Consider the following 23,260-nt stretch of genomic DNA (forward strand, 5'->3'; position numbering starts at 1 on the left):
TTACGTTTCTCACACACATACTCAGATTTATCGTCCACTACATTTACCCTGCAGACAGCGCAGATTATTGTGAGCAAGATCATATCTCAGTGCTGAAACCTCCAGATAAATAAGTACAGAGTTTAATTTATTTGAATATTTGACAGAGTTTTTATTTATTTAAATATTTGTTGGGAAACTATGGATTTTTACTGATGTTAGTAGGCTAGGCTATATTAAAAATAACATTTCTGTTATATGATTTTATTACACTAAACAAAGTGTAACAGACTTTACACTAATGTATACATGAAAGAATCTAATATAATTAGTTACAATAGCTGTATGTTATTAATTTGAATTCAATGTTATGTATACTTGTGGTATATTTTAAGGTTAAAAAAACTAACAAACGAAACAAAACAATGAATTCACATCTTTGGTTCTTCAACAAAGGGGACGAGGTCCACTAGGGGGCCTCAGCAAACGATGTACAACATGTAAACTTACATTTTTATTTAATTTGTCCTATGAATTGTGTTTATTGAAGAACATACAGTGCCTAAATCTTGTGGAATCAAAAAAATTGTTCATGGTTTTGCAAACAAGCAGCAAAAGTTCTAAAGGAAATAATCAGTGTTGGGTGTAATGCATTACTAATTACTGCATTTTAATTACTTTTCCCTTAAAAAACTAAAGTATTTATTAATTTTTCTGTAATTTAATTACAGTTACTTCTGGTTGCATTAAATATTGTATAGACTAGAACAATTCTATATAAAACAATAGTGGATTAACCATAAAAATTTTGTCTAATGATAAAATGTATGTTTTTAATGTGACATCCCTTTAAATACTTTGGTCATTTCAAGAATCATTTATGCAATTTTATTCGAAAGAATTAAAAGATCAGTTTCATGTCTATCCTTGTTTTGTTCAACTGGTATGGGATTTTTAATGGTTTTAAGATTTAATAGATTTATTAAATTTAATATGGATTTAGATTTAGATTTAATAGATTTAATATGGGATTTAGAAAGTAATTAGTAATAAGTAATGCCATACTTTTTAGAGAGAGTAATCAGTAATCTAATTACACTGTTAAAAATGTAATTAGTAGCTAGAAATTAATAACTTTTTTAGAGTAACTTACCCAACACTGAATAATATATTACTCTAAATTTTGCAAAAAGACAATGTTGTTCACATTCAAGTTTGCTCAACAAATTTTTATAATCTGAATAGGTTTAAAAAAATCAATGAAAATGTTTCTGAGGGCAGTTCTTGAGTTTTTTTTTATCAATTGACGGTAGATATTTCAATATTTGCAGAGGATAAGATTACATTCACATACGATTATACATATTTTGCACCTATTTGTCCAATAATTTTGAAGTTGAGCATGTTTATTACATTTCTAGGAATACATTTTTATGAATGTTTTTTCAAAATTGACAAACAAAATTGTAAATGTAAATCTACATGATTATTGGTAGTTTTTAAAGATTTTTTCTTTTTTATACAAACGAGATCATCATAATAATACAAATTTAATTAATTTTGCAGTACATCTTGTTCATGCAGGGTGCTTATAAAGTGTTGACAGTTTGTACAAATTAGTTTTTGGTCTGTAGTTTAGAGAAATAGATCAGTATTGTGAACTCTATTGACTAATTTAGGTCATGAGTATTGGCTGCATATAGTAAGTTTTATTTAATGACTGTCGTGATCTTTGGTATAATCACTGTGTTTGGGGATTTTAGGGTGAGATCTGTATGATAACTGCAGTGATTTGCTGACTCATGGAGGTGATTGTGGATGACCTTATTGCAGAACAGTGAGGTGGTCGCAAGGCCTTGGATTTCCACCGCCCTTGGGGATATTACAGCCTGCTTCACTCTTACACAAGGACACAGTACAGCCTGTCTAGACTATGCACTCAGCTGTCTGATATTCCAATTAATTGGCTAAGACATTGTCCCCAAATAACTAAAGGTTTTACTGCATAACATATTTTAGAAAGCAAAGCTCTTCAAACACACCTCTTTAAGTCAAAGTGAATCTGTAATCCACTTATTCAATATAAATTCCATCCACATCAAAGTACTGATGGTTTTATAAGGTTTTTAAAGGAAAGATATAAGCCACTGAAGTGCCTTAGAATTGACACAATCAAAAGAGATGCATAAATGAGTATTGCAGTGAGTTTATTCAGTATTTGTGACCCACAAAAAATGTGACTTTAGTTATCAAAAAAGCACATTTTCTTATCGCAGAACTTTCCTTCTTCAAAAAGTAGGCTATTCTGTTGACTGCATAGTCACCTTGTACACCAAAAAGAAGTCATTGTCCTGTACTACTGGCACATCTGCTCAGTTTTGATGTGTATGTGACTACTAAAGTAAGGTTTAGTTTATTTCACATTTGGGTCTCAGGATTTGGTGACTTTTATTTTGAAATTGTAGCCTTGTCTTTGTCATATGGGTGTGGTACTGACAACTGCATCTCTACAGTGGCAGTGACAGTTAAATTGTGATTAATTGAATACTCACATAATGTTATAGGGACAGCACAGAACGTGATAATACAGCTACATGAACCTCTGAAGACCATTCTTTCCTTGCCTACATAGAATGTTTTCAACCAAAAAGCCATGTGATTTTGAGTTTCATATTTTTTTATTCAAAAATGATACTGCTGCAACCGAGAATTAGACTTTGAAATTTCTCATCACAAAATTTAAAAGCATAAATAAAAAAAAAAGCATGTAAAGTATTACAGGATTTTATTACATATATAACGTTATATGAATGTTGTATTTATTTCATAATAATTCTTTACTTAATAATAGACATGCAGCTATTATCATTATAAAAAATCGTTATTTTATAAGTTATATCAGTGTTAACCACATACGCAGATGCGCTTTTTTGCCAATTTAGCCCTAATTATGGAACTTTTATTTTGAAGAATCGTGTTATGACATATTTCATTCAGCCGGAAGTGACTCTCGAATCTTTATTTGTAGAGGACCGCTTGTCCCGTTATTATCACCAATAATTATTTTGTTTTTTTCGAGGCAAATTAATCGTTCCGGCGAAATAGGCAAAGCCCCGTGTGGCATTGCCTGACAATCTGTAGAAATGTCACAAACATGGTGTGAAAGGACGGAGTGAGGTTTCCAGTCGGTGGGCGATTTTTTTTCTTCATCATTAGTAATCACCGGGAGGAATTTCTCTGTTTTATCAAACGCAAGTATGTCAGGAAAACACTTTAACGTGCACGAAGTGGGCTGTTGCATCAAATACTTCATATTTGGATTTAATATTATATTTTGGGTGAGTTAAGAATTTCTGACATTGTGTGCGTGCTCTTTTTTCATCGCCCGGGGGTTTCACTAAATCAACCTCTGGGAGTCTGACACATTGGCTGTGCTTTAAATCCTAGTGAACTGTCTACCTAGTTAGCACTGTCAAACGTTTCAAACGCGTTTATGATAGCCAGATCGAACGTTCGAGCGTTCTACGTTTACTTATGAAGCCCCAAACCTGTGCTGAATGTTCGTTGGCTCATTTAGGGAATCATCTGATGCATTTTCCAAATGCTAGCAAACAAAAAAAGTACATTCGAACGTTACGAAAGGCGCTTATCTTGGTCGTGAATGGAATTGCAGTTTGAACATTCCAAACGCGCTTGTGATTCCAGAAATGCTTTTAAAACGTTCCGACTGCACTTATGGTAATATAAATAATGTTCAAACGTTTCAAACACTCTTTTGATGCCACAAAAATGTTCGAATGCGCTTATCCTACTAAGAAATTCTGTTAAAGCATTCCAAACGCGCCTATGATGCTAAAAAATGCTGCTCCAAAGTTTATAACATGCTTCTAATCGCCAAAAAATGCTGTCAGCTTTTCCAAACATGCTATCTACGCAGGCAGCTCACTAGGTTTTGAGACACAACCCATGTGACAGGTGGTTTGTGCTTTATCCATATCAGAGGTCAATATGGAAGCCCAAAGTCATAATTATGACATACTATACTACTATACTATAATTATTAGATAAAAAGTCGAAACTAGTCGTAATTATGACTTAGTATGTCATTAATCATCATAATGAGATTAAAAAAAATCAAAATTATGAGATTAGAAAAATCGAAATTATGATTTCAACTTTGAATTTTAACTTTTTATGCAATAATTTCAGCTTTTTAATGTCATACTTTGACTTATGTCATAATTATAACATATTAAGTCAATTATGAAATAAAATGTTAACAGTATGACATACTAAGTAATAATTATGACTACTGTAAATCATAATTGAGATTAAAAAATCTAAATGATGAGATATAGGCCCGGTTTCACAAACAGGGCTTAGCTTAAGTCAGGATTAGGCCTTAGTCCAATTAGGGCATTTAAGTAGCTTTTATAATCTTTCACTAGAAAAAAAAAAACATTACTGGTGTGCATCTTGAGACAAAACAATGGCACTGACATATTTTAAGATCTGTCAGTACAAGTTACTTTCAGTTAAAACAGCTCAAACATGCATTTTAGTCTGGGACTAGCTTAAGTCTTGTCTGTGAAACCGGCGGAAAAAGTTTAAGTTATGACTGTCATAATTCACTTTCTGTCATATTGACTTTTTAAGTTAGAATTTTGATGTCAAAAATTTGATTTAGTATGTCATAATTTTGACTTTTTGTGTCATAATTATGATTTACAAAAGCAGGATTTTTTTTTTTTCATATGTTGTAGAAATGGGCTTCCATAGCAATCAATTTTAATGTAACAACAAAACAAATTTAGTTTCAAAGGTAATTTATAGTTCTGATCTGATCTCTCACTCTCTCTGACAAAAATACACACTGTTTAGCTGCTGGGAGTGGCATTCCTGTCCGTGGCTCTGTGGGCCTGGAGTGAGAAGGTGAGTGAAGCACATCTTTTCACAAGCACTTCATATATGAATCTAACAAATCAAGTGAGATCTTGGTCTAAATAAAGTGAAATAACAGTTATTATTCTCAGTTTTGTTCCTGTTCGTCTTTCCATCAGGGGGTCCTCTCCAACATATCCTCCATCACAGATCTGGGTGGGTTTGACCCAGTGTGGCTGTTTCTTGTGGTCGGAGGGGTGATGTTCGTGCTCGGCTTCGCAGGATGCATCGGTGCTCTGAGGGAAAACTCCTTCCTTCTTAAGTTTGTATGTCATATTTTGTTTTTACCAATGAGCTCAATAGAACCTCTAAGCAATATGTATTTAGTGCACCTGCCATCTGCCTTAAATAATATCATGCTCTATATATTATGTAAAGCATGAGTGTCCATAGTGTAGTTAATGGCCTCATTGCAGCTAATTTAACATGCTTATTGAATAGTTTGTACATCACTAGATAATGAATTTGGGTACATTAGAAAAAACTGATTTGAAACTTTCAGAAGGACATAAAGTGTTGCAGGGATGATGTATTATTTGTAGGCCAAAACCTGGAAACAGGTTAGCATTTTTTAACTTCCAGTTGCATCGTCCCAAAGTTAATGTGTTTTTGGTTAAATGCCTGAAATGAGGTACACTATATTGCCAAAAGCATTGGGAGACCCCTCAAAATCATTGAATTCAGGTGTTCCAATCACTTCCATGGCCACAGGTGTATAAAATCAAGCACCTAGGCATGCAGACTGCTTCTACAAACATTTGTGAAAGAATGGGTCGCTCTCAGGAGCTCAGTGAATTCAAGCGTGGTACCGTGATAGGTTGCCACCTGTGCAATAAGTCCATTCGTGAAATTTCCTCACTACTAAATATTCCACGGTCAACTGTTACTGGTATCATAACAAAGTGGAAGCACAACAGCAACTCAGCCACAAAGTGGTAGGCCACGTAAAATACCAGAGCGGGTGCCAGCGCATGCTGAGGCGCACAGTGCGCAGAAGATGCCAACTTTCTGCAGAGTCAATAGCTACAGACCTCCAAACTTTATCTGGCCTTCAGATTAGCTCAAGAACAGTGTGTAGAGAGCTTCATGGAATGGGTTTCCATGGCCGAGCAGCTGCATCCAAGCCTTACATCACCAAGTGCAATGCAAAGCGTCAGATGCAGTGGTGTAAAGCACGCCGCCACTGGACTGTAGAGCAGTGGAGACGTGTTCTCTGGAGTGACGAAATCACGCTTCTCTGTCTGGCAATCCGATGGACAAGTCTGGGTTTGGTGGTTGCCAGGAGAACGGTACTTGCCTGACTGCACTGTGCCAAGTGTAAAGTTTGGTGGAGGGGGGATTATGGTGTGGGGTTGTTTTTCAGGGGCTGGGCTTGGCCCCTTAGTTCCAGTGAAAGGAACTCTTAATGCTTCAGCATACCAAGACATTTTGGACAATTTCATGCTCCCAACTTTGTGGGAACAGTTTGGGGATTGCCCCCTTCCTGTTCCAACATGACTGCGCACCAGTGCACAAAGCAAGTTCCATAAAGACATGGATGAGCGAGTTTGGTGTGGAGAAACTTGACTGGCCTGCACAGAATCCTGACCTCAACCCGATAAAACCCCTTTGGGATGAATTAGAACGGAGTCTGTGAGCCAGGCCTTCTCGCCAACATCACTGCCTGACCTCACAAATGCGCTTCTAGAAGAATGGTCAAAAATTCCCATAAACACACTCCTAAACCTTGTGGAAAGCCTTCCCAGAAGAGTTGAAGCTGTTATAGCTGCAAAGGGTGAGCCAACTCCATATTAAACCCTACGAATTAAGAATGGGATGTCATTAAAGTTCATGTGCACGTAAAGGCAGGCGTCCCAAAAGTTTTGGCAATATAGTGTATGCCGTTAACAGAAGCTCAAGATATAGTCATGTTTAATTATGTGACACAAAATACATAAGTAATACTTCCTTGTGTTTTTCTTGAAAGAGGCGGTTGCTAACAAATATAGCTAAATGTGACTACAAAGGTTGTCGTGGATATTAAACATCGGTTGCATCCGAAACCGCATACTTCCTTACTATATAGCAGGTGAAAAACAGTATGTGACAAAAGGAGTATGTCCGAAATCACAGTATTCATAAAAGAGTAGGCAAAAAGTACCCGGATGACCTACTATTTCTGGCGAGATTCTGAAGTGTGCATATGATGGACGCTATCCCATGAGGCCACAGGAGAGGAAGATTGAAGCAACGCAACTGATGCTGGTCGGTCACATGATAATGACAATATGGCGAATATAGTACATCCAGATTATATTCCTACTACACACATTCATTCATACTATAATATATAACATACTTTATGAAGTAATTACTTATTCAATATAAGTACCTACTCAAGAGAGTATGTGATTTCGGATGCAGCCCCTATCACGCAGAAAGAGAAAACTCATCTACTCTGGGGAAAATTGTTATTTATTTATTTATTTTTAACTGAAATAGTTGTCTGTGATGGTGACGTTGAAGTCATGCGACCATGGTGTTGTTCGTTTATAACCTACATTAAGCTTTTTGCCTCTGCTGATGGTATTTAGGCTTAAAAATTCATTCAAATTGTGTTCATTTATGAAGATTATCTTGATGAACAAAATAAGAATAAATATAAGAATCATATAAGAACGTATAAGAATCATAAACACAGAGGTTATTTAGCAATAATCCAGAAGCCAATGGAAAAATCCTATTAGCTTTTTGTCAAGCAAACCAGGGTGATGCTAACTTCAAGGTTATTTCAAGGCAATTGTGACTTTTTTCTCAGAATTGCAAGTTTATATCTTACAATTCTGACTTTATTACATGCAATTGCAAGTTATAAAGTCAGAATTGCGTGATATAAAGTCGCAATTGTGAGTTATAAAGTCCAGTTCTGAGGAAAAAATACGGACTTTTTTTCCTCAGAATTGTTTATACTTATAAAGTCAGAATCTCGCAATTCTGACTTTATAACACGCAATTGCGAGTTTATATCTCACAATTGTGAGAAAAGTCAGAATTGCGAAATGTAAACTCACAATTGTGAGGGGAAAAAAGTCAGAATTGTGAGATAAAAAGTCGCAATTATCCTTTTTTATTTTTTATTCAGTGGCGGAAACAAGCTTACATACGCTTAAGTTTCAGGCTTTCAAGCTGGCATAAATTAATTTCCTTGTTATGATGCTCGGCATACATTTTGTAATCTTTATCTGCTGTGCAAGAGAAGCGTTCTGCACAAAATGCAGCTTCTGTGCCCCATTTTGCAATGTAATTTGGTGAAAGTGGTTACAGAGATTTGCAAGAATGTAGAATGATTGCAATTACTACATTGGCGTCATGACTGCCTGTCAGATTAAAGGCCCGTTCACACCAAGAAAGATAACTATAACAATGACTACATAAGTGTCCACACCAACACATGATATCTTTCTGTGTATTATGCACACGCTGCAGCTATGTCATCTTCCACTTTAAATGCTCGAGCTCGCGTCGCTGATTGGCTCTCAGCATTTTTATCGTTCATCAGCTGGAAATAATCATTATGAAAGTGATTCCAACAATATTGTTTCTCTCTGCCGTTATTGTTATAGGTGTGGTGTTGGGCTCTTCTATTCTTTTATCATTATAGTTATCATCCTTGGTGTGAACGGGTCTTTAAAAAGGCAAATATTCTAAAAATGACAATGCGAATTTTCATATTTTAGTTTTAAAGCTGAAATTATCTACAAAGCAAAGTTGATTGGAGTCTGTACTGTATGTTATGCGGTTTGAGCTAAATTAATTGCAAAAGTTTAATACTTGATCCCTAAACTGAATGTTTGGAAATGCTAATACTGATGCTGCACTGTAAATAGAATCATTGTCTCAGTTCTGTTCAGACAAATGTGAATAGAGAGTGCAGGTGTGCAAACGTGTTCTTGAATGGCTGGATATGAGTAACTACATGGAGGGGTGGGATTGACTGGGTTTGAATGTGGTTTGAAATTGTGTGAACTTCCTCTCACACAGGTTCTGGTGGTCTGTGTTACCCCTTTCATATGAGAGAGGATGCTGGAAGAGCTTTGTGAGAATGTCAAGAATGGTATTACAAAAGTATACAAGAGGCCCATTTCCTCTGTAGGGTTCTTAAAACATCTGGAAACACCAGATGAACTGTGATGTCACTCTGGAAGTATTCATTGCGGTCACAGTGACAAATCATCGCTCACTGTACTTGTATAAAACATTGTGTATTCAGTTGGAGATGCACATTGTGAAAATATGTGACCATTTTGAGATGGGAAATAAGAACTACGTCATCTCTAAAAAATGTACATTTCTCTGTAAATGTGTCAAGGGATGTTGGCAGGGTTAGGAATCATAAAACAAAGAACATTAACTTAGTTTAATCTGTTGTGGGAAAATAACACGTTCTTTATTCATTGGATACCCTTAGGGCAGATATTATCCATCATGAGTTGTGTAACCCGAACTTTGCTGTCCTCTTCTGCAGTTTTCTGTTTTTCTGGGAATCATATTTTTCCTGGAGTTGACAGCGGGAGTCTTGGCGTTTGTCTTTAAGGACTGGATTAAAGACCAGCTCAAGTTCTTCATCAACAACAATATTAGAGCGTACAGAGACGACATTGACCTACAGAATCTCATTGATTTCACGCAAGATTATGTAAGGACACACTGGCACACAAAACCAAACCAAGAAAAGTGTTTACTTAGTTTACTTAAAGGGTTAGTTCACCCAGAAATGAAAATTCTGTCATTAATTACTGACCCTCGTGTCGTTCCACATCTGTAAGACCTTTGGAATACAAATGAAGATATTTTTAATGAAATCTGAGAGCTTTCTGTTCCTCCATAGAGATCCAACGCAACTACCAATTTTAAGGAAAGACATCATTAAAATACTCCAGTGGTTTAACATCAGTTTTATGAAGCAACACGAGTGCTTTGTTTGCGCAAAAAATTTACCACTTTATTTATGAAATATTGATCTGCAATGCATTAACGAGCATCACAACGCATTCCTGTTGTGTTCAGACTCGAGCATCAACCCAATGCACATGCACGAGTGTTCACAAGAGCACCACGACACATGCGTTTTGTGTCATACATACGCAAGAGCTGACATTGTTGCGTGAACACGCTTTGGATATTATTTTGTAAATAAAGTGGTAAATTGTGTTTTTGCGCAAACAAAGCTCTCACGTCCCTTCATAAAATTTAAGTTAAACCACTGGAGTCACATGGAGTACTTTAATGGTGTCTTTCCTACCTTTTTGGATCTTGAAAGTGGTAGTTGCGTTGAATCTCTATGGAGGAACAGAAACCTTGGATTTCATTAAAAAGATCTTCATTTCGTACAGATGTGGAACGACACGAGGGTGAGTAATTAATGACAGAATTTTCATTTTTGGGTGAATTATCCCTTTAAGTGTTTACCAAGTGTTATTTTCAATGATAATCTCAATTTAATGTGCAAAGATAAGTATTACAACAACTAACCACTTTCAAAATATTGCCCTGTTTATTTTACCAGTTCAACATGTAATTTGTTTAGTAAATTATACACTACTACTACTACTACTACTACTAATAATAATAATAAAATAATAATTATTATTATTATAGTTGATATAAATATACTATACGCCCAGAAAATATATGTCCAGAATATATATATGTGTGTGTGTGTGTTTGTGTTTGTATTTGTGTGTGTGTGTGTGTGTGTGTGTGTGTGTGTGTTACCACTTTACAAAAAGGTTCCACCAGTTAACATGAACTAACAATGAAAATACATCTAAAGCAGTTAATGTTAATCTTAGTAGCTGCAATCTGTTCTAACCTGTAACGGCTTTCAGCTATCGGTAGGTTCACATAGGAATATTAATTTCATGTATGTTTCTACAGTGGGAGTGTTGTGGAGCTTTTGGGCCTGAAGACTGGAATCTGAATATTTACTTTAATTGTACTGACACTAATCTGAGCAGAGAAAAATGTGGGGTTCCCTTTTCCTGCTGCACCAAGGACCCTGCTGTAAGTAAACACACAAACACATGAATGCAGCACACACAAACACACGACTTCCAGTCATCTTATATCACATAGAATGTGTCACTGTCTCCTTCCTGAAGACCTGGGAACATAAACAGGAAGTGATCACCAGCACACCCACATACAAAACAACAGTTCTCTATTTTATAATGCTTAAACCCTTTGATTTAATGTGGAATGTTAAGTTGAAGTTCTCCAGAGAATTAAATCTAAGCCTTCTTCCTGTTTTTCTTCCCAAAGGAGGATGTGATCAACACACAGTGTGGATATGACATTCGAGCGAAAGGTGTAAGTACACTTTCTTCAGAAGAATATTCACCCAAAAATTAATTCAACCCTTATTTACACTCATGTCACTACAATCTGTTTGACTTTCTTTCTTCTGTGGAATGCACTCTTTTCCATATAATTGAAGTGACTGAGAACTAGGGCTGTCAAGCTTCAAAATGACTCAAAATCCCCATAAAAGTATCATAAATGTAGTCCATATGCACTATATTCCAAGTTTTCTGAAGCTATATGATAGCTTACTATAACGTTTTTTTATAAGTAGAATTGTTTTATATTTTGCATGCATTTAATTTACCTTTGGCTAACACTGTGTCTGAACCAGTCGCAAGCAGCGTGACGCGACAAAAGCAAATAGAACCCATTATAATCACTGATGCTGTCTACACTCGCCCTACTTCTGACATAAAGAACAAATAGATTTGCAGTGGTCGCTCGGTTGCTTCAAGATGTTACAGCACGATGCGACAACCATCGCGTCTGGTGTACACACAGTGTAAATGTTTGTTTTTATGTTTAAAGGAAAACGAACAGAAGATGTTTATACATACAAAAGGATGTGTGCCGCAGTTCGAGAAATGGCTACAGGAGAATCTAACCGTAGTTGCCGGAATCTTCATAGGAATTGCACTTCTGCAGGTGAATAAACAACGAAAATTAGCTAAATATACACGTTTTGTTGTGTATGTGCCACTGTAAACAGTAGTGAAGGGATGATTTCCAAGGGTAACTGATAATGGATAATTATTTAACATAATGCAGTGCTCTGCAAGAATATGAAGACCTATAGACAGTTCTCTCACTTTACATTTATCCTACATTTTAATTTATTAGTGATTTATTATTTTATTTCTAGGTTCTGAAACCATAAAATGATATTTATTTATATATACAGAGGGGTTTAAGCCCACTTTTTCTATTCAAGATTTACACTGCCGTTCAAAAGTTTGGGGTCAATATATATGTATTTTTTCAGAAATAAAAGAAAAAAATGATGAAAATAATAAGAAATGTTTCTTGAGCAGCAAATCAGCATATTAAGGCCTGTTCACACTAAAGATGATAACTATAGGTCTAAAAATCGTTCTAAATATAAAAGATCAGTATAGTCCACACCACAACTACTGTATAACGATAATAGCACAGAGGAACTTTATTGTTGGAATCGCTTTCAAAATGATTTTTTCCAGCTGATGAACGATAAAAACATTGACAGCCAATCAGAATCCATTCTGCTTTAAAGCGACAGATGACATAAACTGCAGTGCGCACTTAGAATAAGCAATGATATCGGACACTAATATGGCAGAATAATCTTTCTTTCACATCATTATAGTTAAATTTATAGTTATCTTTATTATACAATTCTTGGTGTGAATGGGCCTTAGGAATGATTTCTGAAGGATCATGTGACACTGAAGACTGGAGTAATGATGTTTTGCCATCACAGGAGTTAAATTACGTTTTAAAATATAATAATAATAAAGAAAGCAGCTATTTTGATTCATAAAATAATTAATATCACAATATTACTGTTTTGTATTTTTTTTTTTTTTTTTATCAAATCAAATAAATGCAGCCTTGGTGATACTTTATCACACTAATACTAATACTTTTCACACTAATTCTACCCAAACGTTTGAACAATAGTGTAGGTGGTTTGATATAGCATACACTCTCTGACAATTAAATAAATGGGCCTTCTGATACATCACAACCCTTCAACTTTGATTACCGGTATTATAATACATGCATTGTTTAATTTATCTCCACTTTCTCGTGAGTGCTTTTTCATTTCAGCCACTGTCCTTCAAATTTACAAACTGCCAAGTGTGGTTATTTTATTGATTTATTGGCAGCTGTGTGCTCTTTAGGGAGTCTGAATACTTTTAGAAGGCATCAAGCCTAGATCTGGTTTATTAATGTCTAAGAAGCCAACTAATAAATTACTGTGCTATGTAATTGTGATGTGAAACTCTGTGTTGTCTTCTTGCCTGAGACATTAACCCATCCTCTGCTTCTAGATATTCGGGATCTGTCTGGCACAGAATCTACTGAGCGACATTGAGGCGGTCAGGGAGAGCTGGTAAGAAACATCAATTATATAAGAAGTACACTGTCTTGAGCTCTGCATTTTAATTAGAGCCACCACACACCCTAATGTAAAACTGGGAAACACTGACAAAAGAAAGACTAAAGGCCTGTTTACACCAAGGATGATATTGATAAAGATTTTAAATATATTCTAAAGTATATAGACAAATGATATTGCTGGAATCACTTTCATGACGATTTGATGAACGATAAAAACATTGAGAGCTAATCAGAATCCATTCTGCTTTAAAGAGCTCAAGCATTTAAAGCGGTAGACAACAAAACTCAGAACGAACAGAACGATGTTGTCTGCTGGCGGGGACGGTAATATAAGGTGTGTTCACACTTGGCAGGTTTTTGGTTTGCGATTGCTTTGTTAGTGTGATTCATTTGAATAAATGTGAACGCTGCCATCCAAACCCTGGTACGCACCAAACAAGTTGACCTAGACCCCTGAAAAGATTGGTCTCACTCTGTTTTCAAACGAACTCTGGTGCGGTTTGACTGAAATATGAACGCAACATGGGCCAAAGACATGTAAACTAACTAAAAGCAGGGAATGATAAGATGCGACCCTTAAAAGGACAGAATGCTCAAGCTTTAGGGGTGTACTGATACACTCGTGTCACAATTTGATACATATCACGATACTAAGGTCACGATACGATATTATTGTGATAGTCTAAGACATATGGTAAAAGGATAACAAAAAAATTTACTGTTGATTAAAATGGTAAATTTGGTATTACATTGGGAGTGGAAAAGAATAGGCTTAGACTTGGTAACCCAGTGCAAAGGACAATGGTGACACCAGAATAAAAATATTCATGATTCTAACACTGAAACACAGATTTGTTTTATATGAATATGTTTGCACTGTGTCACTGCCTAGATATATGTATGCCACTTTTTTACTTTAATGTAGTACTGAGACTAAAACTCTGTAAACTTTTTCCTCACACAGTAATTTTCATTTTGGGTGAACTATCCACGATACGATATTGTTGCATTTTTATATTGCGATATATTGTGACACGATATATTGTTACACCCCTATCAAGCATACATGTTTTTTCTTGTCATAGTCGCGATGTTGCCCATCACTGTTCAGTACAGGCATCGGAATTGTATCTCCTCGCAGCAGATCTTTGTTTGTGTGTGTGTGATGGGGGATTTCTGCCACTGTCTTTACACGTTTTATAAGCTCTTTATGAGCGGTCAGCTCCATCATACAACATCATATGTATGCACATACAGCGAGTGGATTTAGCCCAGGACACAGCATTGTTCTGGATGTTTGACAAGGTCCGTCGTAAAATATACATCATAAAAGACTTCTTTTTTTTTTTTTTTTTTTTTTTTTGCATCTTTAGGTTTGGTGTTAAAAATGACAGTGTGAATGCTAAGCGAACCAGGACTAAATGTATCATTTTCTTTTTTGGTCCGGACCTAAAAAACCAAACTACAAGTGTGAACACACCCATAGCTATCATTATAAGCCCTATTCAGACGGTAATTGTTTCTCAATTGTTAAAATGCTTGCAAATTACAGTGAAACGCAACAGTTATCGTACGGTGTTCCGCAGTGGTCAAAAAGGATTTAAACTGTTAATTTTGAATTGATCTCCTCTTGTAAATTCAGATATGTGGATTCGGATGGCAATTAAATTACCACACGACCTTGGTGTTTGTCCAAAAACAGTAGGTAATTCGGCCGGGGATTTTTCCATGGGTGGTGGGAGAAAAACACTGACATTTTGGATTCAGGTGGCAATAAAATCACTGACTAGCCCCTGTAAATGTTGAAAATACCTTACGCTTCTGTGAGAAACAATTATCGTCTGAATGGGGCTATAGTTATCTTTATAGTTGGTGTGAATGGGCATTAACAATGATACTGACTAATGCAGATACACTATATTGCAAAAAGTTTTGGGACGCCTGCCTTTACGTGCACATGAACTTTAATGACATCCCATTCTTAATTCGTAGGGTTTAATATGGAGTTGGCTCACCCTTTGCAGCTATAACAGCCTCAACTCTTCTGGGAAGGCTTTTCACAAGGTTTAGGAGTGTGTTTATGGGAATTTTTGACCATTCTTCTAGAAGCGCATTTGTGAGGTCAGGCAGTGATGTTGGTGAGAAGGCCTGGCTCGCAGTCTCAGCTCTAATTTATCCCAAAGGTGTTCTGTTGGGTTGAAGTCAGGACTCTGTGCAGGCCAGTCAAGTTCCTCCACACCAAACTTGCTCATCCATGTCTTTATGGACCTTGCTTTGTGCACTGGTGCGCAGTCATGTTGGAACAGGAAGGGGCCATCCCCAAACTGTTCCCACAAAGTTGGGAGCATGAAATTGTCCGAAATGTCTTGGTATGCTGAAGCATTAAGAGTTCCTTTCACTGGAACTACGGGGCCAAGCCCAGCCCCTGAAAAACAACCCCACACCATAATCCCCCCTCCACCAAACTTTACACTTGGCACAATGCAGTCAGGCAAGTACCGTTCTCCTGGCAACCGCCAAACCCAGGCAGACAGAGAAGCGTGATTCGTCACTCCAGAGAACACGTCTCCACTGCTCTAGAGTCCAGTGGCGCGTGCTTTACACCACTGCATCCGACGCTTTGCATTGCACTTGGTGATGTAAGGCTTGGATGCAGCTGCTCGGCCATGGAAACCCATTCCATGAAGCTCTCTACACACTGTTCTTGAGCTAATATGAAGGCCACACGAAGTTTGGAAGTCTGTAGTTATTGACTCTGCATAAAGTTGGCATCTTCTGTGCACTGTGCACCTCAGCATGCGCTGACCCCGCTCTGTGATTTTACGTGGCCTACCACTTCGTGGCTGAGTTGCTGTTGTTCCCAATTGCTTCCACTTTGTTATGATACCACTAACAGTTGACCGTGGAATATTTAGTAGTGAGGAAATTTCATGAATGCACAGGTGGCAACCTATCACGGTACCACGCTTGAATTCACTGAGCTCCTGAGAGCGACCCATTCTTTCACAAATGTTTGCAGAAGCAGTCTGCATGCCTAGGTGCTTGATTTTATACACCTGTGGCCATGGAAGTGATTGGAACAACTGAATTCAATGATTTGGAGGGGTGTCCCAATACTTTTGGCAATATAGTGTATATTACGGCTAATTTGGGTTGGGTTGTAGTTGAGTGTTGTAGTGTATTAGGCCATTTATTACAACCAGCTTTTGTATTAATTCAAACTGGCAGCAAAAATGCAGTCTCAGACCTTTTTTGTGTAGTGCACTGGAAGAAATCTTTTCTTAATCAAACAGTCAGTTTGATGGTAATAGGCAGGTAGAGGATGTCTCATCTTGCTAACATTTCTGTCTCTTTTTTTCATCCTCCAGTTTGTTTACCTGAAGCACTTGAGCCGTTCTGCAGACAGAGCCTCCATCTCTCTGTCACTCAGCAACAGGGTTGGCACATTGTCATCACAGTATCCTAGCAACTAGTGAGGGATTCCATTCACATACCTCCTTTATTACAATGTACAGCGACATCTTCACGTTTCCATGATAATGGTGTCCAACGATAGATTTGTGTTTAATCCTTCTTCAAATATCACACAACGAAATCCAACAGTATTAACATGCTTAATCTACATACAACTAATTTGTCTTCCTTAAGACTATACATAACATAACAACAAACACTAAAGGCCACTTGCATTCTGTCTGTGTTGTTTTTTAACTGTTGATCTATGTACATATGTCTCAGATGAATGAAATGAAGAAAATGAGTGGAAACCTGCATTCGTTTCCATTCCAGATGATTACATCGCAGTTCATCAGTTTGGCAGATACAGGAATGATTAAGTCATTGAATTATTTCCATGTTTGTAGGCAAATACAGAGAAGCTTTGAATATTTATAGATTATTAGTTGGCCTAAACAAATGAGCGCACCTTTTCCTGCATTTTCTGCACTGTTTGTGCGGGAGGAAATCTGCATAATTGTGCAGAATGGATATTTAAATATGATAAAATGTGTTTGTCAGTGCTAAGAGTACTATAGTTCTATTGATAGCTGAAAACATGATCAAATTAGGCAAAATATTTATTACTTGCGGGGGATGTGTAAAATTTTGTGAATGACTAGCATCCTGTGGAAATCTGCTCAAGCCCAAAGCCCGCACTCTGCGACGGTCCGCGCGCTGTCCGTGTGACGCAATTTTTGTCATCAGTAGGGTCCGCGCAGATGGTTGGCGTACAACAGCGCATGTGCAAATGACTTGAGCGCTTGAAAAAATAGTGTGCACGCGCCAAACGCTTCTTTCCGCACTTACAGCCGTATACCAGAGGCTCGACGGTGGTCTTTTAGCGCTCGGCGAAAGAATATACATTGAAAGGTTCGGACGCTCAATTGTGCGCGAGATGGAGCAGAATGTGGAAAATTAAGTATACCAGGGCGCGCGCAACGGAGCGGAACGCGGAAATGAAGTATACCCAGGCCTTCAGATTTCTGTAATTCTGCAGAGGCAGATTCTGTGCAGAACCCATTTTAGTAAGGCAGTTGTAGCTTGCAGAATGTGCTAAATGATGAGTTACTGTCTACTTAACATGAGTGTTTGACTCTCTTAAATGTATTAAATTCATTGAGAATATTTGTTTTTGTTCACATTGTCAGATTGTGTGTGTATATTACCTGTTTAATGGATTTTATAAAAACAGTTGCTTTTGAAACTAAGGGAAATTGCACTTGCATGCTTACTGGAATAACACTACATTTTCCCAGTGCGTTCAGCTATATGAAGATATTTTTGTGAATCGCTCTTTATCTGTACTGGATTTTGAAATTATAGCCACTGTGTAAGTAAAGGTGTCACTAGAAACATTAGCACTGGAATTTAAGACTTCAGACTGTCAGATTCTGGGGAGGTTAGAACAAAACCTAGTAAACTGGGTAATATGGGTGAATCTCACAAATATTTGCAAATAACATGTCCAGGTCACATTTAACCCCCAGAAAAATTATATTTTCTTTAAAGAAGAGTAAGCCTATTCATGTAACATTAAGATCTGTTGCATTATTTTCATGACAATTAAACACATTTTCTCTTCTTATTCTCAGTATTGTAATGATAAAAACAATTGTATATATTTTTTTTTAATTTAATTTAAAGGTAAACTATTTAACTTTTGGCCCTCTAGCGGTTAAAAAACAAAACTGCATGCATTGGCATAGCAGTGGAAGAACGTTGTTTTGGTCATGCTTCGGCTCTGCGTGACTGACTGGGCGGATGAATATGATCCTTCACCATAGATAAGCTTTACAATGAACTTTGTTAGAGAGCTACATATGGCAATTTATTTGTTCAATAAAATACCTTACTCACCTGTTGAGTAATAAAAACACCTTCTCAGCCAAGCCAATGTTGATTCAGACTCTCCTCTATTCAGCGTGTTTTTTTTGTTTTGTTTTTTAAATATGTGTGATTCCCCGGAGGTTTGAGATTTAGCTGCTCCATTTCAACCTTTTTGCGCGTTGTGACGACTAACCTATGCCACTGCCACGACATACACGCATCAAAGTAGTCGGAACAACTTTTACACACATGACGAGGGCGAGTGACGCATGCGTACACAATTTCCCGCGAAAACCATCCCGACTGCTCTAAAATATAAACACTTATAATAGGCTTACCATAGTGAATCAGAGTAAGGCAAAAACACATTTTGGAAGAAGGATTGGTGATGCATTGACTCATTATTTAAATTTTGAACCAAAAAAGGTACATGGTGTACCTTTTATTTGTAAAGTATTTGTTACAATCTCTGGAATAATTTTTGGATAAATATTAAATAATTTTTAATACAGTGATATTCGTGTTAATGGTACACACAAACCTTGATGGTACAAAAAATAGGTTTCTTTTATTATTATTAACATTAATAACACCAAGTTCAGGGGTTTAATTTCCAGATAATTAAACTGATAAAACATATACCTTCAATTCAATGCAAGTTGATTTCAGAGGTGTATGGAGTAGGCTACTTGAAAACCATACTTGAGTAAAAGTACAGAGATTTTACAGCGAAAATGACTCTATTACAAGTTAAAAGTCACTCATTCCAACACGACTTGAGTAAAAGTCTAGCCTAAGCCAGGATTAGGCCTTAGTTCAATTAGGACATTTAAATAACTTTTATAAACGTTCACTAGAAAAAAAACATTACTGGTGTGCATCTTGAGACAAAACAATGGCACTGACATGTTTTAAGATCTGTCAGTACAAGTTACTTTCAGTTACAACAGCTCAAACATGCATTTTAGTCTAGGACTAACTTAAGCCTTGTCTGTGAAACCGGGGGTTTGAGTATCTGATTTTAACAGTGCTTAAGTATTTTACTCATACTGAATGTAGGCTCAAAGATGCACTAGTCCTCAACACCTAAGAGACATGCAGTGAAAAATAAGAAACCATTGATTTGTGAGGAGAGAAATCACATGTTTATTATCTAAAATCAAAATAAAACTGAACACCTCAAAATTGCAATAAATAAAGACGCAACAAACTCTTAAACATCTACAGACGCTAAAGTGCTCAAAAAAGTCAGTAAAGCAGTAAATGGGGTGTATTATAATTGGGACTTGTTATGAGATTCACCTGTATATACAGTATGATAATGAATCATGAAATATTTCTGAACTCAGAATATCTGTGTCGGAAAGATAATGAGAATGTTTTGCTTTGATTGTGAAAGGAATCTGCAGCAGCCTGTTAGATAGTGGTTTTGTGACTTTTGTAAAAACAGGGTTTGTGAGATCATTTGAAACACAAGCTGATTTGATGAATCCATGTGGTTGTGATAATGCCTTTTCACTTTACACTTTCCTGATGTGTGTAACCTTAATATATCATAATATGTTTGTTTTCAGTTGATTAAAGTTTTGGACAGTCTTTGTGAAAGGTGGAGTCCAAAGAATTGCAAAAGACTGCATTTAAAATGGCTTTCAGTGGTTTTGCAGTATGTGCACAGTGAAACTGAAGAACAGGGAAGTTTTAGTATTAAAAATGTGCAGATTTAAAAGAATCCCTTCTTTTGTCTAGCACTTGTAATTAAACCTGAATTTTAAGCTTAAACTTTTGGTAGATTGTTGACTGGTAGTGCCATAAAAATATTAAATAAATGTTGGTGTATTTTCTCAAAATTTCTCAAAAACTATTGTATAGTAATAACAAGATATGATGTAAAATGACATTTTATGATAACTTGAAAATTCACAGAATCACAGTCATCTTGTTATAACCAGAAAGTGTAGTTTTTCTGAATAACTGGATCTCTTAATAATGGCATACTTACAGGAAAAAAAATGAAGAAAAATATATTTGGTCAAAACTTTTTTTTTTTAATTTCCTAATTTCCTCATGTTTCTGTGTCATTTCTTAATATAAATTTTACATTATCATATTTAACAAATGTTATAAACAATTTACATTGTTTTCCAAAATGGTGGTATTGGAAACAATAAATTTTATATGTTTTTGTATGTGTGGTAAGCCTGTGTCTATGTCTGTGACTCTTTTCTAGCCCTATTATTAATAAAGTGTTATAAATTGTTTCCAATATTTAATTATCACCAACCTGTGCCACATGATTTTAAGGTGTTTTAAAAAATGTTATTTTTAAAAATAAAACATTAAATAAAATTACCACTGGAGTGTCAAAAAACAATAACAAACCTTTTTATTCATTACTTATTTGAAGGTTATCATTTTATCATCTAAACATCAGCAACTATATACACTAAATATTACTTAAATTTAGTGTGAATTTATGTACTTTAAAGTTACAACATTTGCTTGTGTGATTTGCGTGTAATAAAGCTGAAGATATGAGCATAACAATCTATTGTAGCTATTAACACAAAACACATCTGAACACAACACATTCCTCGTGCAGTTTTAAGTATGTACGTTAGATGGCGCTAGAGGCATGAAACATATGTTACCCAAGGTGTCAAATAGTACCTGCCCTCTAAAGATAAACTGATGAAGGTCAGGATTTAATCGTGAAAATTACATAGAAATTAATATTTACTCATAGTAGTGAGCTGTACAAGAACTATCACAACACTGCAAACAATGATTCAGTTATGAGCTACTCATTAGTGGTTCACGTGACACGCTTACAGGTTAACCTTAGCCTTCATGGTTTATGGTAAAATAAACTTCATTAATTCCACAAAGCATAGATCTTTATCTCAGAAGGTATGATTCAACACTATATTTTACTGACACCCTGTTAAAAGTCTATTTATTCCTGGAAATCCACCAACAAACATTAAAATATACATATGAATCATGAATTGTAACAATACAGTATTATACACACATGTACACACTTAACTAAATTTCAGGGGTGTGTCCACCTCGAGACCTTGCTGGAAATGAAACCGCGATGTCTAAATCACCTTAATTGCACTTGCTTATACAACCCTCCTTCTTCCTTTGGGAAGCAGCCTGGGTAATCTGAGCAGATTAGGATCTGCTGTGTCTTCTTAATCCCACCACGATTAAAATAGGATTAGAACTCATCTCCTGGCCTCAGTATCACAGTAACTACTCAGTGGCACTCTGTCTTTCTGTCCCATGGACCAAAGGCACAGCAATAGGGGTCACTGTGTTTTGAACTCTCATAATGTCATTGTCCAGGCAGCAATATGGCATTGCTCACTACCAAATTCTAAACACATGCATAAGATTTATGGCCATAATTCAACAGCCAAAAATAAATAAATATATTTAATTGTTCGAAATGAATAGATACCACATATGATCACATTGTAGGGGTAAAGGTTTGGAGTCATGTGCAAGTCTTTGGAGTCATATAAGACTTAAAATCACCATGAAATCAAATTGGACATATATATATAATATTGCAGTATTTATTATAAATGATTTATCCGTGCACATCATTTTTTATCCATGCACATCATTTTTTTAAATTCATGTGCCCTTGTAATCTTTAAACTTCCCTTTCCTCTTGCAACAACATCACAACTTCTCTTCTCTGATGACGTGTTTACTGGCGCGAGGGCGGGACAACCTGTCACTTGATTCCCGAAAAAAAAGTCCCGTCTGACATAACATACTAAACTTTAACTTCAAGTACAGTATGTCCTTGAATTATAAAATTACTAACACGTAGAAAAATATTAAGGACACACATTTTTATTCAAACGTAGCTATATATTTAAAATGTCAAAACATAATTGTTACCATATCATGGATAAAACTTTATGTAAAATTGTTTTATTTATTTAAAGTTGCACTAAATCTCTATCGCCATCTGTGGTTAAACATAAAAGTGTAAGTTACTTGCAGATTTTTAATTTTTTTTTTTACTGGAAGCTGATGACACCGGAAGCCTCGCACATTCAAGTTACAGATGGCCGCACTTGCTTTCACGGAAAAAAAAAGGTGGACACCTCTATCAGAGCGAATCTGTCATTCAACACCAAGAACCATTCACAGTAAGAAGAAAGTTCAACAAGGCATAAAATACTGTCATCTGAGTAAGTAAGTAGCATTTTTGTGCTAAAGTAGCCGGACTTTCTTTTCTTTACTTACGAATATGACATAAACATAAAATTTTACGGAAAATCCGATCCGACAACTTAAAATAGGCAAGTAGTGAATCATGGTAAGCCAAAACCACAGTTTTAAACAGATTTTTAATGTACTCACTCAATAATCGAATTTAGTTGATTTTTTTTTTTACCTCAAAATTCTTTTGTAGCACCTTTACGTTTATTGCGATAATTTATGTCTTTGTAGATAACACTGTGAATATATGAATATTGACCCTGGTTACTGAAAAAGACACTTGTGATTCCAAATAGCTTTATTATAAAGGTGGTTATAAGTATCAAGA

General features: G+C 36.0%; 1 protein-coding gene across 1 annotated transcript; it reads left to right on the forward strand.

The window, feature by feature from the left end:
• Positions 1-2,960: 2,960 nt before the first annotated feature.
• Positions 2,961-20,945, forward strand: tspan5b (tetraspanin 5b). Its single transcript, XM_051894201.1, has 9 exons — positions 2,961-3,317; positions 4,861-4,911; positions 5,040-5,186; positions 9,425-9,595; positions 10,837-10,962; positions 11,221-11,268; positions 11,791-11,907; positions 13,293-13,354; positions 16,731-20,945. Exons 1-9 carry the CDS (start codon positions 3,237-3,239, stop codon positions 16,741-16,743), a joined length of 816 nt encoding a protein of 271 aa, XP_051750161.1. The 5' UTR covers positions 2,961-3,236; the 3' UTR covers positions 16,744-20,945.
• Positions 20,946-23,260: the final 2,315 nt, after the last annotated feature.

The sequence above is a fragment of the Ctenopharyngodon idella genome, chromosome 1 (assembly GCF_019924925.1).
Source record: "Ctenopharyngodon idella isolate HZGC_01 chromosome 1, HZGC01, whole genome shotgun sequence".
NCBI classification, from domain to species: Eukaryota; Metazoa; Chordata; class Actinopteri; order Cypriniformes; family Xenocyprididae; genus Ctenopharyngodon; species Ctenopharyngodon idella.

Excerpts from the sequence above, each read along its gene's own strand:
- tspan5b (XM_051894201.1), top strand. The coding sequence starts at position 3,237 with ATGTCAGGAAAACACTTTAACGTGCACGAAGTGGGCTGTTGCATCAAA. Across the intron at positions 9,596-10,836 it reads TTGATTTCACGCAAGATTAT|TGGGAGTGTTGTGGAGCTTT; the intron begins GTAAGGACACAC and ends ATGTTTCTACAG. Across the intron at positions 11,908-13,292 it reads TAGGAATTGCACTTCTGCAG|ATATTCGGGATCTGTCTGGC; the intron begins GTGAATAAACAA and ends CTCTGCTTCTAG.